Consider the following 19934-nt stretch of genomic DNA (forward strand, 5'->3'; position numbering starts at 1 on the left):
TATCAGACTTGATTAAATAAAGGTATTCTACCCGATACTGTTCGAGATTATAGACATCACAACTTCACAAGTTCGGTTCCAAAGGATAGTTTATTGGGCTTCAACAACCCGTACCATCCATTAGCTTGGGCTACAGCAAACGTAGTGATAAGAATCGTAAGAAATTCGCCTTTTATTTACGTATTATTTGCTTTTTTTAATGTTACCGAACTGAATTATGAATAAAACGCGCAAAAAAAAAACGTATAATACATTTTATTCACAAATAAAATGCGAATAACGAATTATTCGCAAGAAAAACACGATATATATATATATTTTTTTGCTTCTTTATTGTACCGAATTATTCTCGAATTATACTCAAATTATATTGATTCCATTTACATGCTACAAATTCTCAAATTTTGAAGATACAACGTGAGACAGCTTAAAAAACAAGTTTATTTACAAAACCTTACATACCAAGCAGAGAGAGAAAAAAACATAACATCTTAATTATTCTTATACATCACAAAGCAACAAAATTAAACGAGTCCCAGTATCAAAATTAAACGAGTCCCAGTATCAGACTATCAGTGCTCAGCAGATTATACATAAAATTTCAGATGAGTTACAAAATTGAGTTATAAAACTGTGGCTAACAAGTTAACTGCGCCGGCTAAGGCCACCGGGACAGAGAGAACTGGGTTACAGAAAACCAGCGCCAGTGCTAATGCCAAGAAGACCGCCGCCATCATCACCGATAAACCGCCGCCACCACCGCTGCCACTGACACCATCAACTACTTGGTTTACTTGCGGACCATAACAATTTGATGGCCTAGTCCCTAGAATGAAACTGTCCCAAAACATGCGCCAAGCAACGTACAACAACACGAGGAACAATACAATGAGAATCAAGTAAAGGCTGAACTCGGAGCGGCTTTGATGCGACTCTTCCTTGTAGAAACCGAATAGTGCTGACATGCCGAGGAAGAAGATTATGATGACAGTTATGGCGAGAAGCGGCACCGGAGGGGGAGAGTTTGAGGAGGCAGTCCCATAGTTTCTTTGGGGCTCCCTCCATTGGATTAGTGCATCTTGGGGATAATTACCATAGCAGTCTTCATACATGGATATTGTGTTAGAATTGCAGTCTCTGGCTCTGATCTGCTGACAAGTATTCAAATAGAGATTACTTGAGAGATGCGTTGGTAAACTATTTGGTATATATATATATATATATATATATAACATGTTGAAAGGAGAGGCTGCAAACTTGCAATTTGAAAATACATATACAGTGGTTAACTGTCTTTTTCTTTTTCTTTTTTAAATACCAGCAGGGGCTACAGTGGTTAACTGTCATATCCAACTTTTTTTTCTGGATGTTGCTATAATTTTGTTCGTCTGTTACAATAGTTAAATTAATATTTCGATAAACTTGCTCGTTATATATATAGTTATATATGTGTAGAACTAGGGTGTTATTAAGTTCACTGAGTTCTTCTGTGAACTGAATTCTAAAATTTTGCGGATTTGTTTCTAAATGACGAATTCGAACCGTTGAAATTCATCTACTTTACGAGTGATGTGTACACATGTAAAATTTTAAATTTTTTCAATTAATTTAGTATAAAGTCAAACGGTAAAAATTAGAAGGTTTTAATGTATTCATTATTTGAATGTTTTTTTTATTACTTGACTCTATACAAAATTAGTTTGAAAATTTATAATTTTCACATGTAGATGCATCACTAATCAGGTAGATGGATTTCAATGATCGGATTCGTCATTTAAAACCAATCCAATATATTTTGGAGTTGAGTTTACAAAGAAATTAACTTGATAAACTTAAGAATAACTAACTCTATTCTATATATGTGCCCCTTCTCTAAAGTTTCTATGGCACAAATTCATCTAAGATGATTTATTGCCTTTTTGACATTGATTAAAATAATAATATCTATTTTATAATAAAATTTAAAAAATAATAATTGTTTCTCTAAAAAAATACTATATAGTCAAATAAATTTAACATATAATTAAATATTATTTTTTAAATTATAAAACCTATGTAATAGAAGACATTACGATGAGTCCTATGAAATTATTTTACACCTTGATAGCACCTACCAAGCTTTCAAAAAAAAAAAAATTACACAGAAGTAGAAATATTTATGATGTGACATAGCTGAAAAGCCTATAAACTAAATTATTATGGATATTTAACTAATTAATTAATTGCGGAATTAAGTCACGGATAAATACAAACTTATGTCTACATAGATCAACTAGTTCGACAAGTAGAAACACTTAATATATATGATAATTTACATGATGTATCTTACGGGTTGTTAGGACTTAGGAGTGATGTTAATTACATGATGCAATCAATAATAATTTGCTAATATTTTTGAAGGTGAAAAATAATTATTATCAAAGTTAAATCGATATAAAAAAATGTTATTTCCAAGAATATTATTATTAACGATGTAATAATACTGACATTATTAAGCACCTTTAATTATTTTTACAAATAGTAGCGGATTCTTATTCTATTTTTCTTCTACATCTCTATCATACTAACTCAAAATGTGAGAAAGAAGTTGGTGGGATAGAGTAATTAATTGCATTTTCTTTAATTATATTTTGCTTGTTTCTAGAAATGTATATATGAATCTATTGTTTCTCTTTCTTAATTAGTTTCTTAAATTATATTAACTAGGATCTAGCTAGACACACTAGTGGAAAAACAGAAATCAGGATCGGCCTATCTGGATCGGTTATATGGACACCCGATCCTAATAAGTATCTGGATCGGTTTATTTAAAAAAACCGATCCTAAAAACTATTCAGATCGGTTTTTAGTAACAACTGATCCTAGTTTATTACTATTAGGATCGGTTTTTTGTGGAAACGGATCATGATACTATCAGGATCGGTTTTATTTTAGAACCGATCCTAATAGTTCAATCATTTGGATCAGTTTTTAGTAAAAACCGATCCTGATAGTATCAGGATCAGTTTCCAACAAAAACCGATCCTGATAATTAAAATATCTCAAATAAATCTTATTAATTGAAATATATCAGAAAATAGCATCTGGATCGGGTCTATACATAATAACCGATCCAGATAACTTAAATACATCTAACAAATTAAAATATATCAGAAAATAGCAACTGGATCGGTTCTGTACATAAAAACCGATCCTGATAGTATCTGGATCGGTTTTATTGCTAAAAACCGATCCAGCTAACTTAAATACATCTAACAAATTAAATATATATCAGAAAATAGCATCTGGATCGGTTTTTAGCAATAAAACCGATCCAGATACTATCAGGAACGGTTTTATTGCTAAAAACCGTTCTTGATAATTTTTTTTTTTTTTTTTTTTTTTAAGTAGCATGGTAAAACCTGGCCAGCTTTCTAGTACGTTTTTTTTTTTAAAAGAGGTTTATAATTGAATTAATTTCTTTAAAGAGGTCAAATTAAAGATATTTCATTTCCTATGTACATCCTATATATGAACTGTCTGATCAAATTCGAATCAATATGGTCTTGGTCTAACCATATATATTTTGTTATCTCATGTAATATGAATTCGTTTCCATTTGTTCATGACATCAATTAAACAATTAATTTTATGGTATTAATTTATAAATAACAAATAAATAATTAAACAAACAATTATACAAACACAAACAAGTTGTTTATTTTTTTTAAATAATCTCTGGTTATATATATATATATTTCTCAGATAACTTAAATACATCTAACAAATTAAATATATATCAGAAAATAGTATCTGGATCGGTTTTTAGCAATAAAACCGACCCTAAACCCTATCAGGAACGGTTTTATTGCTAAAAACCGTTCTTGATAAATTTTTTTTTTTTTTTTTAAAAAAAAAAAAAGAGGTTTATAATTGAATTAATTTCTTTAAAGAGGTCAAATTAAAGATATTTCATTCCCTATGTACATCCTATATATGAACCGTCTGATCAAATTCGAATCAATATGGTCTTGGTCTAACCATATATATTTTGTTATCTCATGTAATATGAATTCGTTTCCATTTGTTCATGACATCAATTAAGCAATTAATTTTATGGTATTAATTTATAAATAACAAATAAATAATTAAACAAACAATTATACAAACACAAACAAGTTGTTTATTTTTTTTAAATAATCTCTGGTTATATATATATTTCTCAGATAACTTAAATACATCTAACAAATTAAATATATATCAGAAAATAGCATCTGGATCGGTTTTTAGCAATAAAACCGACCCTAAACCCTATCAGGAACGGTTTTATTGCTAAAAACCGTTCTTGATAATTTTTTTTTTTTTTTTTTTTTAAAAAAAAAAAAAAAAAAGAGGTTTATAATTGAATTAATTTCTTTAAAGAGGTCAAATTAAAGATATTTCATTCCCTATGTACATCCTATATATGAACCGTCTGATCAAATTCGAATCAATATGGTCTTGGTCTAACCATATATATTTTGTTATCTCATGTAATATGAATTCGTTTCCATTTGTTCATGACATCAATTAAGCAATTAATTTTATGGTATTAATTTATAAATAACAAATAAATAATTAAACAAACAATTATACAAACACAAACAAGTTGTTTATTTTTTTTAAATAATCTCTGGTTATATATATATTTCTCAGATAACTTAAATACATCTAACAAATTAAATATATATCAGAAAATAGCATCTGGATCGGTTTTTAGCAATAAAACCGACCCTAAACCCTATCAGGAACGGTTTTATTGCTAAAAACCGTTCTTGATAATTTTTTTTATTTTTTTTTTATTTATTTTAAAAAGAGGTTTATAATTGAATTAATTTCTTTAAAGAGGTCAAATTAAAGATATTTCATTCCCTATGTACATCCTATATATGAACCGTCTGATCAAATTCGAATCAATATGGTCTTGGTCTAACCATATATATTTTGTTATCTCATGTAATATGAATTCGTTTCCATTTGTTCATGACATCAATTAAGCAATTAATTTTATGATATTAATTTATAAATAACAAATAAATAATTAAACAAACAATTATACAAACACAAACAAGTTGTTTTTTTTTTTTAAATAATCTCTGGTTATATATATATTTCTCAGATAACTTAAATACATCTAACAAATTAAATATATATCAGAAAATAGCATCTGGATCGGTTTTTAGCAATAAAACCGACCCTAAACCCTATCAGGAACGGTTTTATTGCTAAAAACCGTTCTTGATAAATTTTTTTTTTTTAAAAAAAAAAAAAAAAATGAGGTTTATAATTGAATTAATTTCCAGATACTATCAGGAACGGTTTTATTGCTAAAAACCGTTCTTGATAATTTTTTTCTTTTTTTTTTTTGGCAGAACCCACTTTGAAAAAAAAAGATTATCAAGATCGGTTTTTTTATAAAAACCGATCCTAATAGTATCAGGATCGGTTTTTGTATAAAAAACCGATCCTGATACTATTAGGATCGGTTTTTTATAAACAACCGATCCTAATGATAACTCCCTATATAACCTGGTTAGGGTTCTTCTTATTTTCATTTCGCGCCTCTCATTTTCAACTTAGCGTCTCTCTCTCTGTCTCCATCTCTCCCTCTGTACTCTTTGTGTCTCTCTCTCTCTCTCCGTCTCTCCCTCTCCTCCGTGTCTCTCTCTCTCTCTTAATCATCCGCTCAAGTTTTGAGGACATCTCGCTGAAGTTACTTAATCATCCGGCCGATCAACTATCATGGTATTAGCTTTATCTAATTTTCCCATTATTATACTTTTAAAACACATTTTTTTGTATATTTTATTGGAAAATGTTTTTCCATCTAATTGTTACCTTTGTTTTTGTTTTTAGGGTCTTTTTTAATCTCAAGTGATGTGATTGCAAAAGAGGTAATTATTGATTTTTTTATTGTTGTGCTTTAAATTAATTGCTTAAATGTGTATATTGCATAAATGTGTGTTAATTGAAGAAATAGCCCAATTAGTCACTTGTATGTTTGTTAATTAATTTTTTTTTGGATTTAAATTTCTTGTTATAATATGTAATGCTTCACAAAACTTTGTATGAAGTACATGATTTTTTTGTAATAGTTTAAGATGTGTATGATAATTAATTTAGAATGTGTATATGATATTTAATTGATTATTGCTTCTTACTGTGCAAAAAAAAAAATTTAGGATGCTGGCCAGCAATATATATATGGAAGCTGGTCAAATAAATAAAAATATTTTTTTTAGCTTCAATAAAACATCAGGATCGGTTTTATATAAAAACCGATCTAGATATGTAATTTAAAAAAAAATAGAAAATACTATCAAGATCGGTTTTTAGATAAAAACCGATCCAGATATGTACTATCAAGATCAGTTTTTATATAAAAACCGATCTTGATATGTAATTTTTAATTAAAAAAAAAATTCGAAAAAACTATCAAGATCGGTTTTTATATAAAAACCGATCTTGATAGTACGTATCTGGATCGGTTGTTATGTAATTTTTTTTTTAAAAAATTCGAAAATACTATGAAGATCGGTTTTTATCTAAAAACCGATCTTGATAGTACGTATCGGGATCGGTTCTTAGTCAAAAACCGATCTAGATAACAACTATTAAGATCGGTTTTGTTAAAAAACCGATCCTAATAGTTTCTATTTGGATCGGTTCTTTAAAAAATATAAAACCGATCCTGATAGTATCAGTATCGCCTTCATCAGGATCGGTTGGATTCCGTTACTGATATGTGTATATAACCGATCCTGATTCCATATTTTCCACTAGTGACATCAGTATGAATCTGTTGTACGTTTTTAATATATATCTCTGTAAAAGTTCATCTTTTGCTGTTCCACTTGCTCTTCTTAGATGTTCTCTTAGTATCTGGAAAAATATTAGCTTACTTTGATATATAGAGTTAGGCTGGGGTGCTATGGATAGCATAGTGGCCTCTATGCTACGACTCAATATTCGAGTTTTCAAAATCCAAACGGTCGATTCGAACCGTTCATCTTATTCTCCATATTAATATCTGCTTGGAGACCAAATTTTATAATTTTCTGAATTTTTTTACTATTTATTAAGCCACTTTGAAAATCGCTAATCCAACGGTTTTACTGTTTTGTGCAGCCACCGTTGGATCAACAATTTTGTAAAATACTTAATAAATAGTAAAACAATTCAGAAAAATGTAAAATTTGGTCTCCAAGCAGATATTAATATGGAGAATAAGATGAACGGTTCGGATCGACCGTTTGGATTTTGAAAACTCGAATATTGAGCCGTAGCATAGAGGCCACTATGCTATCCATAGCACCCCAGCCTAACTCTTGATATATATATGGTCTGTTGTTATGTAGTAATATTTTGTTGTTGTGCTATGTTGTAGGCTTTATTGTTGTAATCTAGCTGTTTTCTTTTTGGACGATAGAATTATATTCTATCGATTATTGTATGAACTACTATTGGTTTCTATATGAAACAGGTGGGGCCGGGTTACCCACTTTTATCAAATATATATATAAGCAAACAATACAGAAATATTTAGATTACACTATAAATGGTAAGTTTTGCATGGTAAAATTATTATAATTTGTTTTAGATCGTGTTACAAATTGAGAAAATAGTCTATAATCGGAGTTTGAAAACAACAGAAGAATAAATGTCTAAGAAGAACCGAAGTTCATCTTGGGAACATGGAAAATAAAATAAATAAAACTATAAAAAATAACTGCATCAAATCTTCATTAAACTTATTGGTTCCCTCCAATAATTTCACAATGCTGCTTTTGCTTCCGTTTATTTCGTCTGGCAACTGATGAGGTTATCAACCGAGCATTAATATTAATGATCGTAATTGTAATAAATTGTTTTCACCAAACTATATATAAAAAATCCAAAATAAAAATACCATCTTGACAAAAAAAAAGAAAGGAAAAAGAAAGGAAAATAAAAAAAACAAGTCTCGGTAAAATGCCATCTATTGTTGCTTTCGTGTCTAGTTGGCAAGAGAGAAAAAAAAACTATCCAAGAGGGGACCTCTGGAATGTAAAAAGGATCGCAGGAAGTAGCAAGTTATGAAAAACTATTCAAAACCTGAAGCCATTTTTCAAAGATCAAATCGTTTGGGAGATAGCAGATGGTAAGAAAATCCCAGCTCTAAATCAACCTTGGTACTCAGGATGGAACACGATAACAGTTTGGACAAATCAGAAAAGGGATGTGACAGTGGCGAGGTTATTTGATAGCAACACAGGCCAATGGGACAATCAAAGAATTATGGAGATCATGGGTGGAGAGGCACTTCAAGGCATTCTACATGTCACTACAAAACCCTCAATTCCCATTCTATACTCACTGACAGACTCATTTGGCTGCCTAGCAAGACAGGAACATACACGGCAAAACAGGGATACGATGAATTGAGGAGACTTAAGGGAGCAACACTTGTTTATGGAGACATAATGAAGGAGGCACTCGGATTGATTTGGAAATGGGAAGGCCTCATACCAAGGGTCAAAACTTTCCTTTGGCGTGCCATACATGGGGGGTTGCCAACTACGGCAATGCTACACACAAGGATGCGAAGGATAGACCCAATTTGCCCAAGATGTAATATTGAGAATGAATTCCTTATGCATTTGCTCTTCTTCTATCCAATGGCGCAAGCGACATGGCATGCGTCATCTTTCCCATTGCAAGTACAGAATCTCCCACTAGATTTCACAAGAACTATCCTCATGATCACCAAAGTATTGGAGCCGGATCAAATTGTTGATTTTTGTAACTTGCTTTGGCAATTATGGAAGACACGAAATAATGAAGTCTTTGCTGGGAAAAAGATTTTCCCACAGGGAGTACTCAAATTGGTCGCAATAGCTGTCCCACCACCAAAACCGTGTCCACAGCCACACCAGGAGGAGGTGATCACACCATTGCGAATACCACGAGGCACAAAAACAGTACTCATTGACGCGTCATGGGAAACCTCAAAGAAATCTGGTACTGGGGTACTAATTTTTGATGAACTGGTACGCTTCGGGATGCAAGATGCACTACCACCACTTGTCATGATCCATTCCAAGCAGAGGCGCAAGCGCTCCTACTCGCGCTTAAGCAAATTGAAACAGAGGCAGATCGATACTTGGTGTTTACCGACTGTAAAGCATTGGTGGAGATAGTCAGTATGAGAAATCTGGAATCTCTACCATCTTGGCAAGCTGGTCCCACGGTGGAGATATGCATTGATACACGGGAGACGATCAAGCACAGGGTTAGTATTGCACACGCGGAAGGAATAGGATGACACAACCGCACAGACTGGCGAACTACGCAAGAAGGGGAAACAATGCAGAGAGTAATGGCTTGGAGATATGCTTCCGTTTGGGAATAGAGATGGGTCTGATTCCCAATTTCTTTGTACCCAATTAGTAGGAATGGCTGAGTTTTGGCTGTCAGAGAGGAAAGAAAAATTTATCCAACAGACCCTGGCGTTTCTTGTTTTTCGAAGAAGGGACAAACTGGGATAGCTGGGCGAGTTGCTCTTTTTTAATTTTAGGCATGTGAGACATAGTGTTAAAATAGAATTTTACTTTTCACGTGCTTTTAATTTTTACAGAATTTGTTTTATGTTGTTATGTTAATTAGGATGTAAGCTTCAAGCTACTTGTAATGCCTCCATTTTAAGTTTCAATAAAATATACCTACGGATTTCTCTCAAAAAAGAAAGAAAGAAAGAAAGAAAGACTACATATCTTTGTACAGTGTTATAATGGATCTCAGCTGTCTGATTTCAATCGTTCAGCCCTCTGTGGCACTAACACATACTATTATTGTGCATTAATTATCATGACAATGGCTGATGAGACTCATCTGTCAAATATCACGAAGATAATAAAAGTTTCTATTTTCTATTTTTTTATTCAAAATTGGTTGAATTTAATTAATTAGATTATGTCATACTGAAAAAGATGTCCTAATATTTTTATTTGATGGTGGAGGCTGTACTACCTGAAGGTGATTTGATCGCGCGTTAATTAATTAGATAATATCAAATCCAAATCAGTTTGATCTGATCGCGCGTTGATTTCTTTTAGTACCACCTGCAAGGGATTCCGTCCCCTAAAGTAACTTAAAAATTTGAGTTTGGATCTAGATCGTTCGATCTGCTCTGGCACGATTATTTAAGGACCTTTGTTCTATTCACCTCGGACCGTGTTAGTTTGAATTCTAATCTGACAGTCCAGATCTCAACTCAAAATTTGAATTACTTTAGGTGCCTTTTTATTTTATTAATATAAATAAAAATAAAAGAGATAGGATAAAAATCCAAAAATCTCATCCTCGGACATCGTAGTTTATGACGTTCGAAAATCGAATTTTTGAAATAACATCTGAAAATTAATTTTTTTTTCTTTGAATTATGTATTAAATTAATGGAAAATTTATCCATACTAACTTGGAAAAGGTAAGTTCACAAAAAACATATAATTTCTAAGATGAAAGAAAAAATTTCAGCCTCTATTTTATAGAAGGACATCACATTCTCTCAGTCGAAACAAAAATTTTAGACTTCTATTTTCGAGAAGGATGACATGAACACTGGATTGAATGAAGAGGCTAAGAATTTGAAAAAGATATTGAAGGAAAAATATTAGACGATTTCTAAATTGCATGGAGAAGTCACGAACTTGAAGATGTTGAAGAAAAAAAGATCAGATGATTTATGTGCTACATCACATGATCTCTGGATTGAATGGAGAAGACACGAATTTAAAGATTTTTTTTTTTTTTAAATAAGATAGGGGACAAGCCTCTAATCTTATATTTTATTGATAAATTAAATATAAGATATAATCAAAATTAAGAGTCAAAAAGCAAGAAATTACTCAACAAGTATTGAGCAAAGATACAATAAAAATTACATCTCTTATACCACTTGACCAACTAGCCAAAAAATAGAGCAAAAATTGTCTCTAAAGATTCGATTGAATCACTCTCTCCATAATATGAAGATAACAATCATAAAGACTCTTCTCAACTGCATATGGTACTTATTTTGCAGAATAGCACACAATGGTGTAGCATTTATCATTTCACCATATTTATGTGAGAGCAATGGTAAAATCACGATTTATGTGAGATAAAGAGAAGGGTATTCATTAAATAAGTGTAACACCGTCTCTACACTTTGTTTGCAGAGGTAGCAGATGCTTGGAAGGAACCATTCTCGTTTCATCAAGTTGTCGGTTGTTAGAATTGTATTTTGAATTGCCAACCAAGCAAAAATTTGTATCCTAAGTGGTATTCTCCCCTTCCAAATATTTTTTTATCTCTGTGCATGTGCAAACTCCTACGAATTTAAAGAAGTTGAAAAAGATCATATAATTTCTGGGCTACGTGCTGATGTGGCAAAAAAAATTGAAGGGTTATTAGAAGACGTAATGGCGCAACTGGTAGCTTGTAGAAAAAAAAAAAAAATTGAAGGATAAAGTTTGTGGATAGGATTTGGCACAATGCATATAAGGTTGCAAGCTTGTTAATTGCAAGCATGTTAATGGTCTGATGTGTACTGGCACCTTTGATGCTCTTTTTATTGGTACAAAACTTCAGTGTTTTCTGTATTGGCATTTGGCACTGATCGATGTTTACATGCTAAACCTAACCTGTTAGGATTTCCCAATTTGGAATTCACTTAAAACAAAAAAAATCTGACGAAAACAACTAAGTACCAACATTTGTTATGTTGGCTATAGTTTACCAGTACCATAAAAAATGCATTTGTACAGCTATAATTCATTTTTCTGACGTTAAATTATTTGATCTGATCAAACTTCAAGATACAATAAAGGCTCAAGACTTTTATGTGGAATAAGGTTGGAACCATAAAGTCAGAAGTGGCTTGCCAAGCAAATCTAATTAACAACGAGAATATTGAATTTGTTCGTGTAAAATGCTGTGATTTGTTCGTTTCTTTGTATGATAAAATATTATTTTCACTTTTAGAATATAGTGCTAATTGGAATATGCTATGTACTATCTTTTGTAGATTGTATGCTTGAATCCAGTGCAACAGTGTGCTGTCTTGTTTAATTAATGCATATCTAAATTAATGTTATTAAATAATTTTCAAAATATCTTGTTACTGCATGGAGGTCTTTCCAGAACAAAAAAAAATCATTTTCACCTTGACATTCTTTCAATTTTCTTTTATTAAATTGTTTATTAATTTTAAGATGAAAATGCTCTGATTGGAACATCTGGTATTGATTATAGCGGAAGATGCACAGTTGTTGTGAAATAATTGGTAATCAATATTCTAGAAGATGATGTTTGACCGATCGATGTAACTTGTATATTGTTGGAGAAGTTTGTCGTACAGGTTAAATTTGATTTTACTTGTTTTATTATACAATACTGATAATTAAATTGGAATACATGCTCTATTCTATTCAACATCCATTATACCGATCATATTTTCACTAATCTTCTTCTAATGTATTACTGAGAGTATGAATAAGAGAGAGAGTGTGTGTGTTGGGTTTAAGAAATATAATTAGGGTGTAAGAAAAGATGAGAAGAAAAAAAAAATAGAAAATATAATTATATTTAGATGGAGAAATAATTAATTTAGAAGTTTTGATAGAAAAATATCTAATTAAACAAGTAATGATGAACATATATCTATATTTCTCAAACAAAAAAAGACCACATTTAACGAAATGCGAATTCTACCGAAATTTTTAAGAAAAGTTGTCGATAATACGTCTATCTCAACAATTATTATTAGTACAAAGACTTAATATTAACTTGATCATTAGAACCAACGGATCAACTACCTAACACAATCCCAGCCCCAACCCTATATAATCCAACATAATCGTAGCTATTCGCAGTCCGCCGCCTGTCCGATTTTGCCACTCCGCTCACAACTAAGGATGTGGTTGGACTAAGACATTTTCATACCCATATCCATTAAAAATTGACTTTATTCTATCCTACTCTTATCTGTTAATATTACCGGATAAAAAAACGGTAACGGATGAATAACAGATATTACTAATATAATAATTACTTTATTATATTTTATAAATTAAACATTAAATATTAATTCATTTTACACATATGTAATTGCATTACTAATAAAAAATAAAAATAAATATAAAATCAATTCTAACTAAATTATTTTTATAATAGATAATGTAAATTCAAAAAAGATAGTGCACGCATAAGTACTCTATCAAAAAATGAAAGACGTAGTTTAGGGACATTGAAATAGAAAATTAAATTTAAATGTGCTGGAAATTAAATTAAATATATATTTAGATTTTATAATTACTCTATAGATAACGGTACGAAATAGTCATTACCCACACGCTTATTCATTTAATTAACGAAAAAGAATTCTTATCCAAATTCATTCCTAATAAGCTAACAAAAAAAATTTGAGTGAGTCTATGGTACTATGCATATCACGGGTTGTTACTGTGCTACGGCTCTATATTCGAGTTTTCAAATCCTAACGGTCGATCCGAACCGTTCATCTTGTTCTCCATATTAATATGTGTTTGGAGACTAAATTTTACATTTTTTGAAAAATTTTTACTATTTTTTTAGATATTTAGAAAATCACTTGATCTGAAAATTCTGGACCATCCAAAAACAGTGATTTTCAATAAATCTAAAAAAATAGTAAAAAAATTTCAAAAAATGTAAAATTTGGTCTCCAAACTAGGACTGGCAAAAAAGCTCGTGGCTCGTGGTCCGCTTGGTATTCGCCCGTGACTCGATCGATAACAGCTCGTTCGTTAGTGGATCGAGTTAAAATTAGCTCGCTCGCTACATACTCGAGCCAGAATTAATGAGTTTGAGTTTGGCCTGGCTCGGCACGAGCCAGCTCGGTCGTTCACGAGCTATTTAATATACATAGTTTAATAGTTTAATTGGATCCGTTCACTTCAAATTGGGGATATTATGGTGTATGAATGTTATAGCCAATGTTATGGCAATTGCACTTTGGACTGCGTTTAAGTTGATTGGTAATATTGTATGGAATATGTGTGAATTAATTATAAGCAATTAAGTTAATTTGTATGAATTTGTTTAATTTGGTATGCATTAATTTATTCTGTGAATATGTTTGTATGAATTTAGGATTTTGATATATTTGTATGTATGAATTTAGCTGTAAAGTTAATTTATAGTAGTTGATTTGCTTAATTATAATTGAATTAAGAGTATTCCTCAGTAATTAGTTATATAAATATTATTTTGTTTTAGCCATAATTGATAATATGTGTTCTGAAAATTTAAGATATAGCAGGAAAGAAAATATACAAAATTATAAATATGCCAAGCTAGTAACGAGCTAGCTCGGCTCGCTCGGACAAGCCACGAGTCGGTCTTGAGCAATAATTTTAGCTCGGAACCTAAAATCTAAACTCGCTCGCTCAGCTTGATACACCAACAAGCCGAGTACGAGTGTGACCTAACTCGCTCTTTAACAGCTTGTTGCCACCCCTACTCCAAACACATATTAATATGGAGAACAAGATGAACGGTTCGGATCGACCGTTAGAATTTGAAAACTCAAATATAGAGCCGTAGTACAGTAACAAATCGTAATATGCATAGTACCATATAGTATAGACTCACTCAAAAAATTTTATCCAAACCCGCTTTATGAAATAGGATACGGATCGGATAAACGGCTAGAAAGGTACCATAGAAACACCTACCCACAACTCACTATAACTGCAGATCTCCATTGCAAATCAATGGAGACAAAATGATTTGCTTCCCAACGACTTGCACGAACGTTAGAAGAAACACCAACCCCATAAAAATTAACCACAGTCATCGTGGCCCACCGTCATAGAAACAATTTTAACTTCGTTTCGTGCACAAAGAGCTTCAAGAATCTTTATTCTCCGACAAAATCGACGCTCCCAAATTCAAATTCCAGTTCAGAAGCTCTCCTTTCCTTCCTCTTCACTTTCCCTTTCAGTCTCCATCTCTCAATTCTTACCCCGCCACTCCCGAGTGCTCGCGAAATGGCCGACGAACAGCGGCAACTGATCCTTTCTCCTCAGTCATCTGACAGGAAACAGTTGTCGAAGGCGTTGCATCTACTCCAGCTGGCGTTCCGATCGGAGCATTCAATGAATGAGGGTTTACTCGTTGAACGGGAATACCTCCTTCAGTTGATCGAGCTCCACAACAAGCAGTGGACCCGACATGTCAGTTTGCTTGAGTCGCGTATTGAGCAAGTTGGTTTTCTTTCCTTTGGATATTATTTTTCTAATTTGTTAAAATAAGTTAAAATTTGGAGATCTAGAGGTAGGTTATCGGTTTACTTATTGCAATATTCAAGTGTTATTTTGGAGGAATTATTGCATTAAGAAAAACCTCCTCAAAACCCTAATTTTAGCTTGATAAAGGGACTGTTGTCTTGGTAGATCTTTGGGACTTAGCCTTTGTAAATTTAATAATCCTCATTATCCCAGCAGTAATACTTATTTCAGTATTTTGAAGAATCTCATGGCATAAATTTGGAAGTTTTGTTCCCTTCAATTCTGATTAATAGTTCTTTCATCTGCATTCACTTATATCCTTGTATTTGACGAAATATCTTCCTTAACCTTTTAAAGGAATCATACTTGTTAAAATTAATAGTTTAGGACTTCTGATATCACCTTTTAATATTGTAGGAACAGTATTGTGCAATGTTTTATATAATATTGCCTCTTAAACAATCTTTAGGAACTCTCTAATTTATATTTATACCTTGAAAAAGGGTAAATCTAGACAGAATCAAAATTACTGGTTTATTGCCAATTTTCTAGACTCTATGTAGACTTGTAGAGGTAGCAAGTGGGCGGGTTGATTTTTTTTTAATCAAATACACGCACTTTAGGATTCTTTTGAGGTCAGATCTCAAGCCGCTTGGGTTGGCTCTGAAATTTTGGTCATTTAATGCACAATTATTTGGGTTATCTGGTCTATTATGGGTTGTCGTCATTTCATGCATGCTTTCAGGTTTTGAACACTTAAAAGTTTTAGGTGAGATCAGATTTGCATTTTGGTCTACTTTGCTTTCAATTATATATCTAAATTCATGTTGGGTCGTTGACTTAAAAAATCAGGTTCTTATTTAAGATTTGGCTCATTGAAATTTTGGTCATTTAATGCACAATTGTTTGGGTTATCTGGTCTATTAGGGGTTGTCATCATTTCATGCATGCTTTCAGGTTTTGAACACTTAAAAAGTTTTATGTGAGATCAGATTTGAATTATTGTCTACATCGCTTTCAATTATATAAATTCAGGTTGGGTCATTAACTAAAAAAATCAGGTAATATTTGAGGTTTCGGCTGGTTTATAGGCCAGGTATGATTTTGCTGGTTTTAGCTCTCAGGCATGACCCATACCTAAATTACTCGTTTGTCATCCTATGGATCACTTCCTATATAACTTCAATTTATATATTCTTTCTTTTCTTATTGATGTAACAGATGAAAGCTCAGGAGATGAAAGTGCAGAACTACAATGCCGCAAAGCTTGATTTTCTGGTAGATGCCAAAGAAAGGAAAGCTATATCTTACCAGGAGTATGCTGGTATGTATCTCCCTATTTTTTTTATGTTTAGCTCATTGGTTATTTTCATTTAGTGAGCTATAGTTTCTCAAATTTCTTCTGACTTCTATTACAATGACAAATTGAAGTTTAGCTGGTGGCCATTAAACTTGGTACTGAAAATTTCTCTTTTTGACTTGCTAATGTCGGTAGCATTTACTACGTGTATACTGAAGTATTTGGAAATTACTGATGCTTTTTGGATTATCAGTGGTTGTGGAAACTTGTTGTCATATCAGTTCAGATTATCTTTGGTGAAATTTCGGGTTTTGATGAAGTTTATTTGTTGCTTCATTTAGGTTGTGGCAATTTTTAGTTGAGATCATTTCATGTTATGCCAAGTCATTTTCCAGTTTGTCTAGTTTCAGGTTCGAACATTTTGGGTCTGGTCTTTATGTTTTGGTTGAGCCATGTGCATGTTTCGTGTCAATTGGATCAATAAGTAAGGTCATTCTGGGATTGTATTCTACAAAATTGTTTTAGACATGCAATTTTCTGGCATTGGTTCAGTTTGTAAGTTACGCTGCTTGGGTTTTGATTAGGTGGGTCATGTTCTGTTTGTGGATGACTTGGGTTTCAGCTTGCTCAGGTTTGTGTGTAATCAGGTTCTTGCTTGGGCTTGTAAGTCCTGATACGTTTCCTTCAGCTCTTAATGCAGTTTGATTGGGTTCTGGTTGGGATTGCGTCAGATTAGTGTAATTTGTGTCTGGTAGTGGCCCTTGGGTTGGATCAGATTTTCGCAAGTTTTATGATAAGTTTGCTGGTATTACATTTTATTTTTATGGTGCAGAATTAGCTGAAACTGATTTGGAGGATGCTCATACTCTCATAGCAGCCCTTTGTGCTGAGATCATGGATCTAAAGGTAATTCCTTATAATTTTGTATTAAGTTAATGGAAAAATTGTTCGTGCTAACCTGGGAAAGATAAGTCGGCTAAAACCATAATCCAGATATGATTGAGAGACACTAGTGAGTGGAAATTATAGTAAATAATAACCAAAGTAAACATCAGTAAGTACTTGTCATACCATGTCTCAAGATATTACCCTCTTGAAATGTCATTTTACCTTATGCTAAGTATTATTATTTGTTCAACATCAAATACAGAACAAACTGAGCAACGGAGAGATGTTACGACCAATTGGTGCATGCGACAGCACAGAACTCAAAGACCTAAGATTGGAGATTAGAAAACTGAAGCATGCATATAAAACCCTAAAATCAGAAAAAGAAGTCCAACTCTCAGAAAAGGAAAGCCGAATTGATGCCCTTGTTTGTGAAAAAGACTTTGTCTGGAATCAATTAAAGGTTATGGAATCTGAGTATGTTGCCACCCTTAAATCAAAGAACAGTGAACTGGGTAAGTCCAATGAAGCAATCAGGATGCTTAAAAAGAATCTAGAAGAAATGGAGGCATCCATTTTGGATAAGGATAGCACCATCTCTAAGATGAAAGAAGAAATGTCAGCCTCGATTTCTGAGAAGGACGGCACAATCTCTCAGCTGAATCAAAATTATCAGGCCTCTATTTCCATGAAGGATGACATGATCTCTCAATTGAATGAAGAAGTCGAGAATTTGAAGAAGATGTCAAAGGAAAAGGATCAGATGATTTTTGGGCTACATGCTGATATGGCCAAGTTTTCTGCTCGTGTGGGCCCCTCTATATGTAAGGCAGTGGATAGTGGAACAAGTAGGACTCTAAGGAATGGTACAAAAAGAGCACGTGAAACAGTATCGTGGGCCCAGCCATCAGCAAGCCAGAGTGTCAGTGTAAGTGGTAGTTCTGTTTAAAGGAAGATTTTTCATGAAACATGCTGACATTAATGATTTAGAAGTTCAAGCTGACTGAACATGATTATCCTAATTTTTGTATATGAGATACATATTATACATTATTTATTTTTATTGTCTTCAGGGGCAGCATCAACATTCAAATAGGTCACAGGGAAGTGCTTCCATTTCTACTGCAGAAACACCAAGGTTATTTTCATCAAATTTCAAGGTTCCGAAATTGAAGAATACGACAATCACCTTTGGAACTAAAAATTCTCATCCAAAATAATTAGTGATGATGTATTATTCCGTTGATAACATTGACACTTAAGCTGTGATCCACAAAGAAAGAGGGGAAAGGAGAGGACAGATAAACGGTTAACCTCCTCTACACTGTGATTTGGAGGTTACAAAATTTGAATAGTCTATATATAAAGTTCACTTCCCCTCTCCCTCTCAAAATCTAACAGTATGGAGCAAGTAAACAGGTTTCGGTCACCCTTTCTCTCCCCTCTTCTGGAGCAGCACCTTAGGGTTTTGCCATGTATCTCTTTGGCTAGAAGACATTGGTTAGAATGTTTTTGTTATGCGATTTCCTAATGGTACTAAATGTACTTGTCAATTGGATTGATTGAATACTTTTGTAATTTTTATGCTTTTTCTGTGCATAGCCTTGCTAGTTGCTTGTATTTTATGTGTTGGCGTGTTGCCTTGCAAAAATTCATATAGGGCCTTTAATCTCTAGTAGGTTGTATTTGGATGAGATTGTTTACTGAACATTAATAGATACATTTAATCTCCAATTGAATTATGGAAGAAACATGCAATTGTGTCTCCTTTTATCGTTCTTTTTCTCTAATAAGCTTGTTTTGTTCTTCATGACACATAGGGGTGCTTTCTGAAAAGCTATGTAGCTCTTGTTAAGGTTCAAGGTGAGATTCTAAGTAGAACCTGCTCTTTTGTGCTTTAGTTTGTTTTACATATTTCATGGTCCTTTTCTAAAGTCTAACAAAGGGTTGCTAACACGTTTCCCTTTATTGCGCATGTTAGACTATCAGCAAAAAACCAACCCTCTGAAAAGAGGAAATCATTGCATCTAACAAGAAAATAATTATAATCGAATGCATTGTTGAGAATAATTAAATAATTGAAGGGTAGAATTGTAAAATAGGAAAAATGGTAGTATTGTAAAATTATAAAATAGAAGTTACCGTTAGATACCAAATGAGTACCAACGGTACAATAGGATAGAGATGGTATAAATAATCATCTCCTCTTTTGTAACATATATGCAACAAGAAATAGAAATATATTTTGTCTTCTCAAATTCGCATCTCTTCACAAAAAATAACATGGTATCAGAGCGATTCTGAAAAAACCGATAACAATATTCAAGCTTCCAAGTTTTACCAGTAAACCTGGTAATTACGATCAATAGACCTGGTAATCATCTATTCTTATCAGATATCAATAACCTATACCCATACTGGTACATGTTCTTATCAGG

The 19934-nt window shown here is 32.5% G+C and overlaps 1 protein-coding gene across 1 annotated transcript; it reads left to right on the top strand.

The window, feature by feature from the left end:
* The first annotated feature begins 14883 nt into the window (after positions 1-14883).
* Positions 14884-19204, top strand: LOC144547139 (uncharacterized). Its single transcript, XM_078295731.1, has 5 exons — positions 14884-15284; positions 16530-16632; positions 17441-17514; positions 17759-18424; positions 18570-19204. Exons 1-5 carry the CDS (start codon positions 15069-15071, stop codon positions 18714-18716), a joined length of 1206 nt encoding a protein of 401 aa, XP_078151857.1. The 5' UTR covers positions 14884-15068; the 3' UTR covers positions 18717-19204.
* Positions 19205-19934: the final 730 nt, after the last annotated feature.

This window comes from Carex rostrata, chromosome 31 (assembly GCF_964058835.1).
Source record: "Carex rostrata chromosome 31, lpCarRost1.2, whole genome shotgun sequence".
In the NCBI taxonomy this organism is placed as follows: Eukaryota; Viridiplantae; Streptophyta; class Magnoliopsida; order Poales; family Cyperaceae; genus Carex; species Carex rostrata.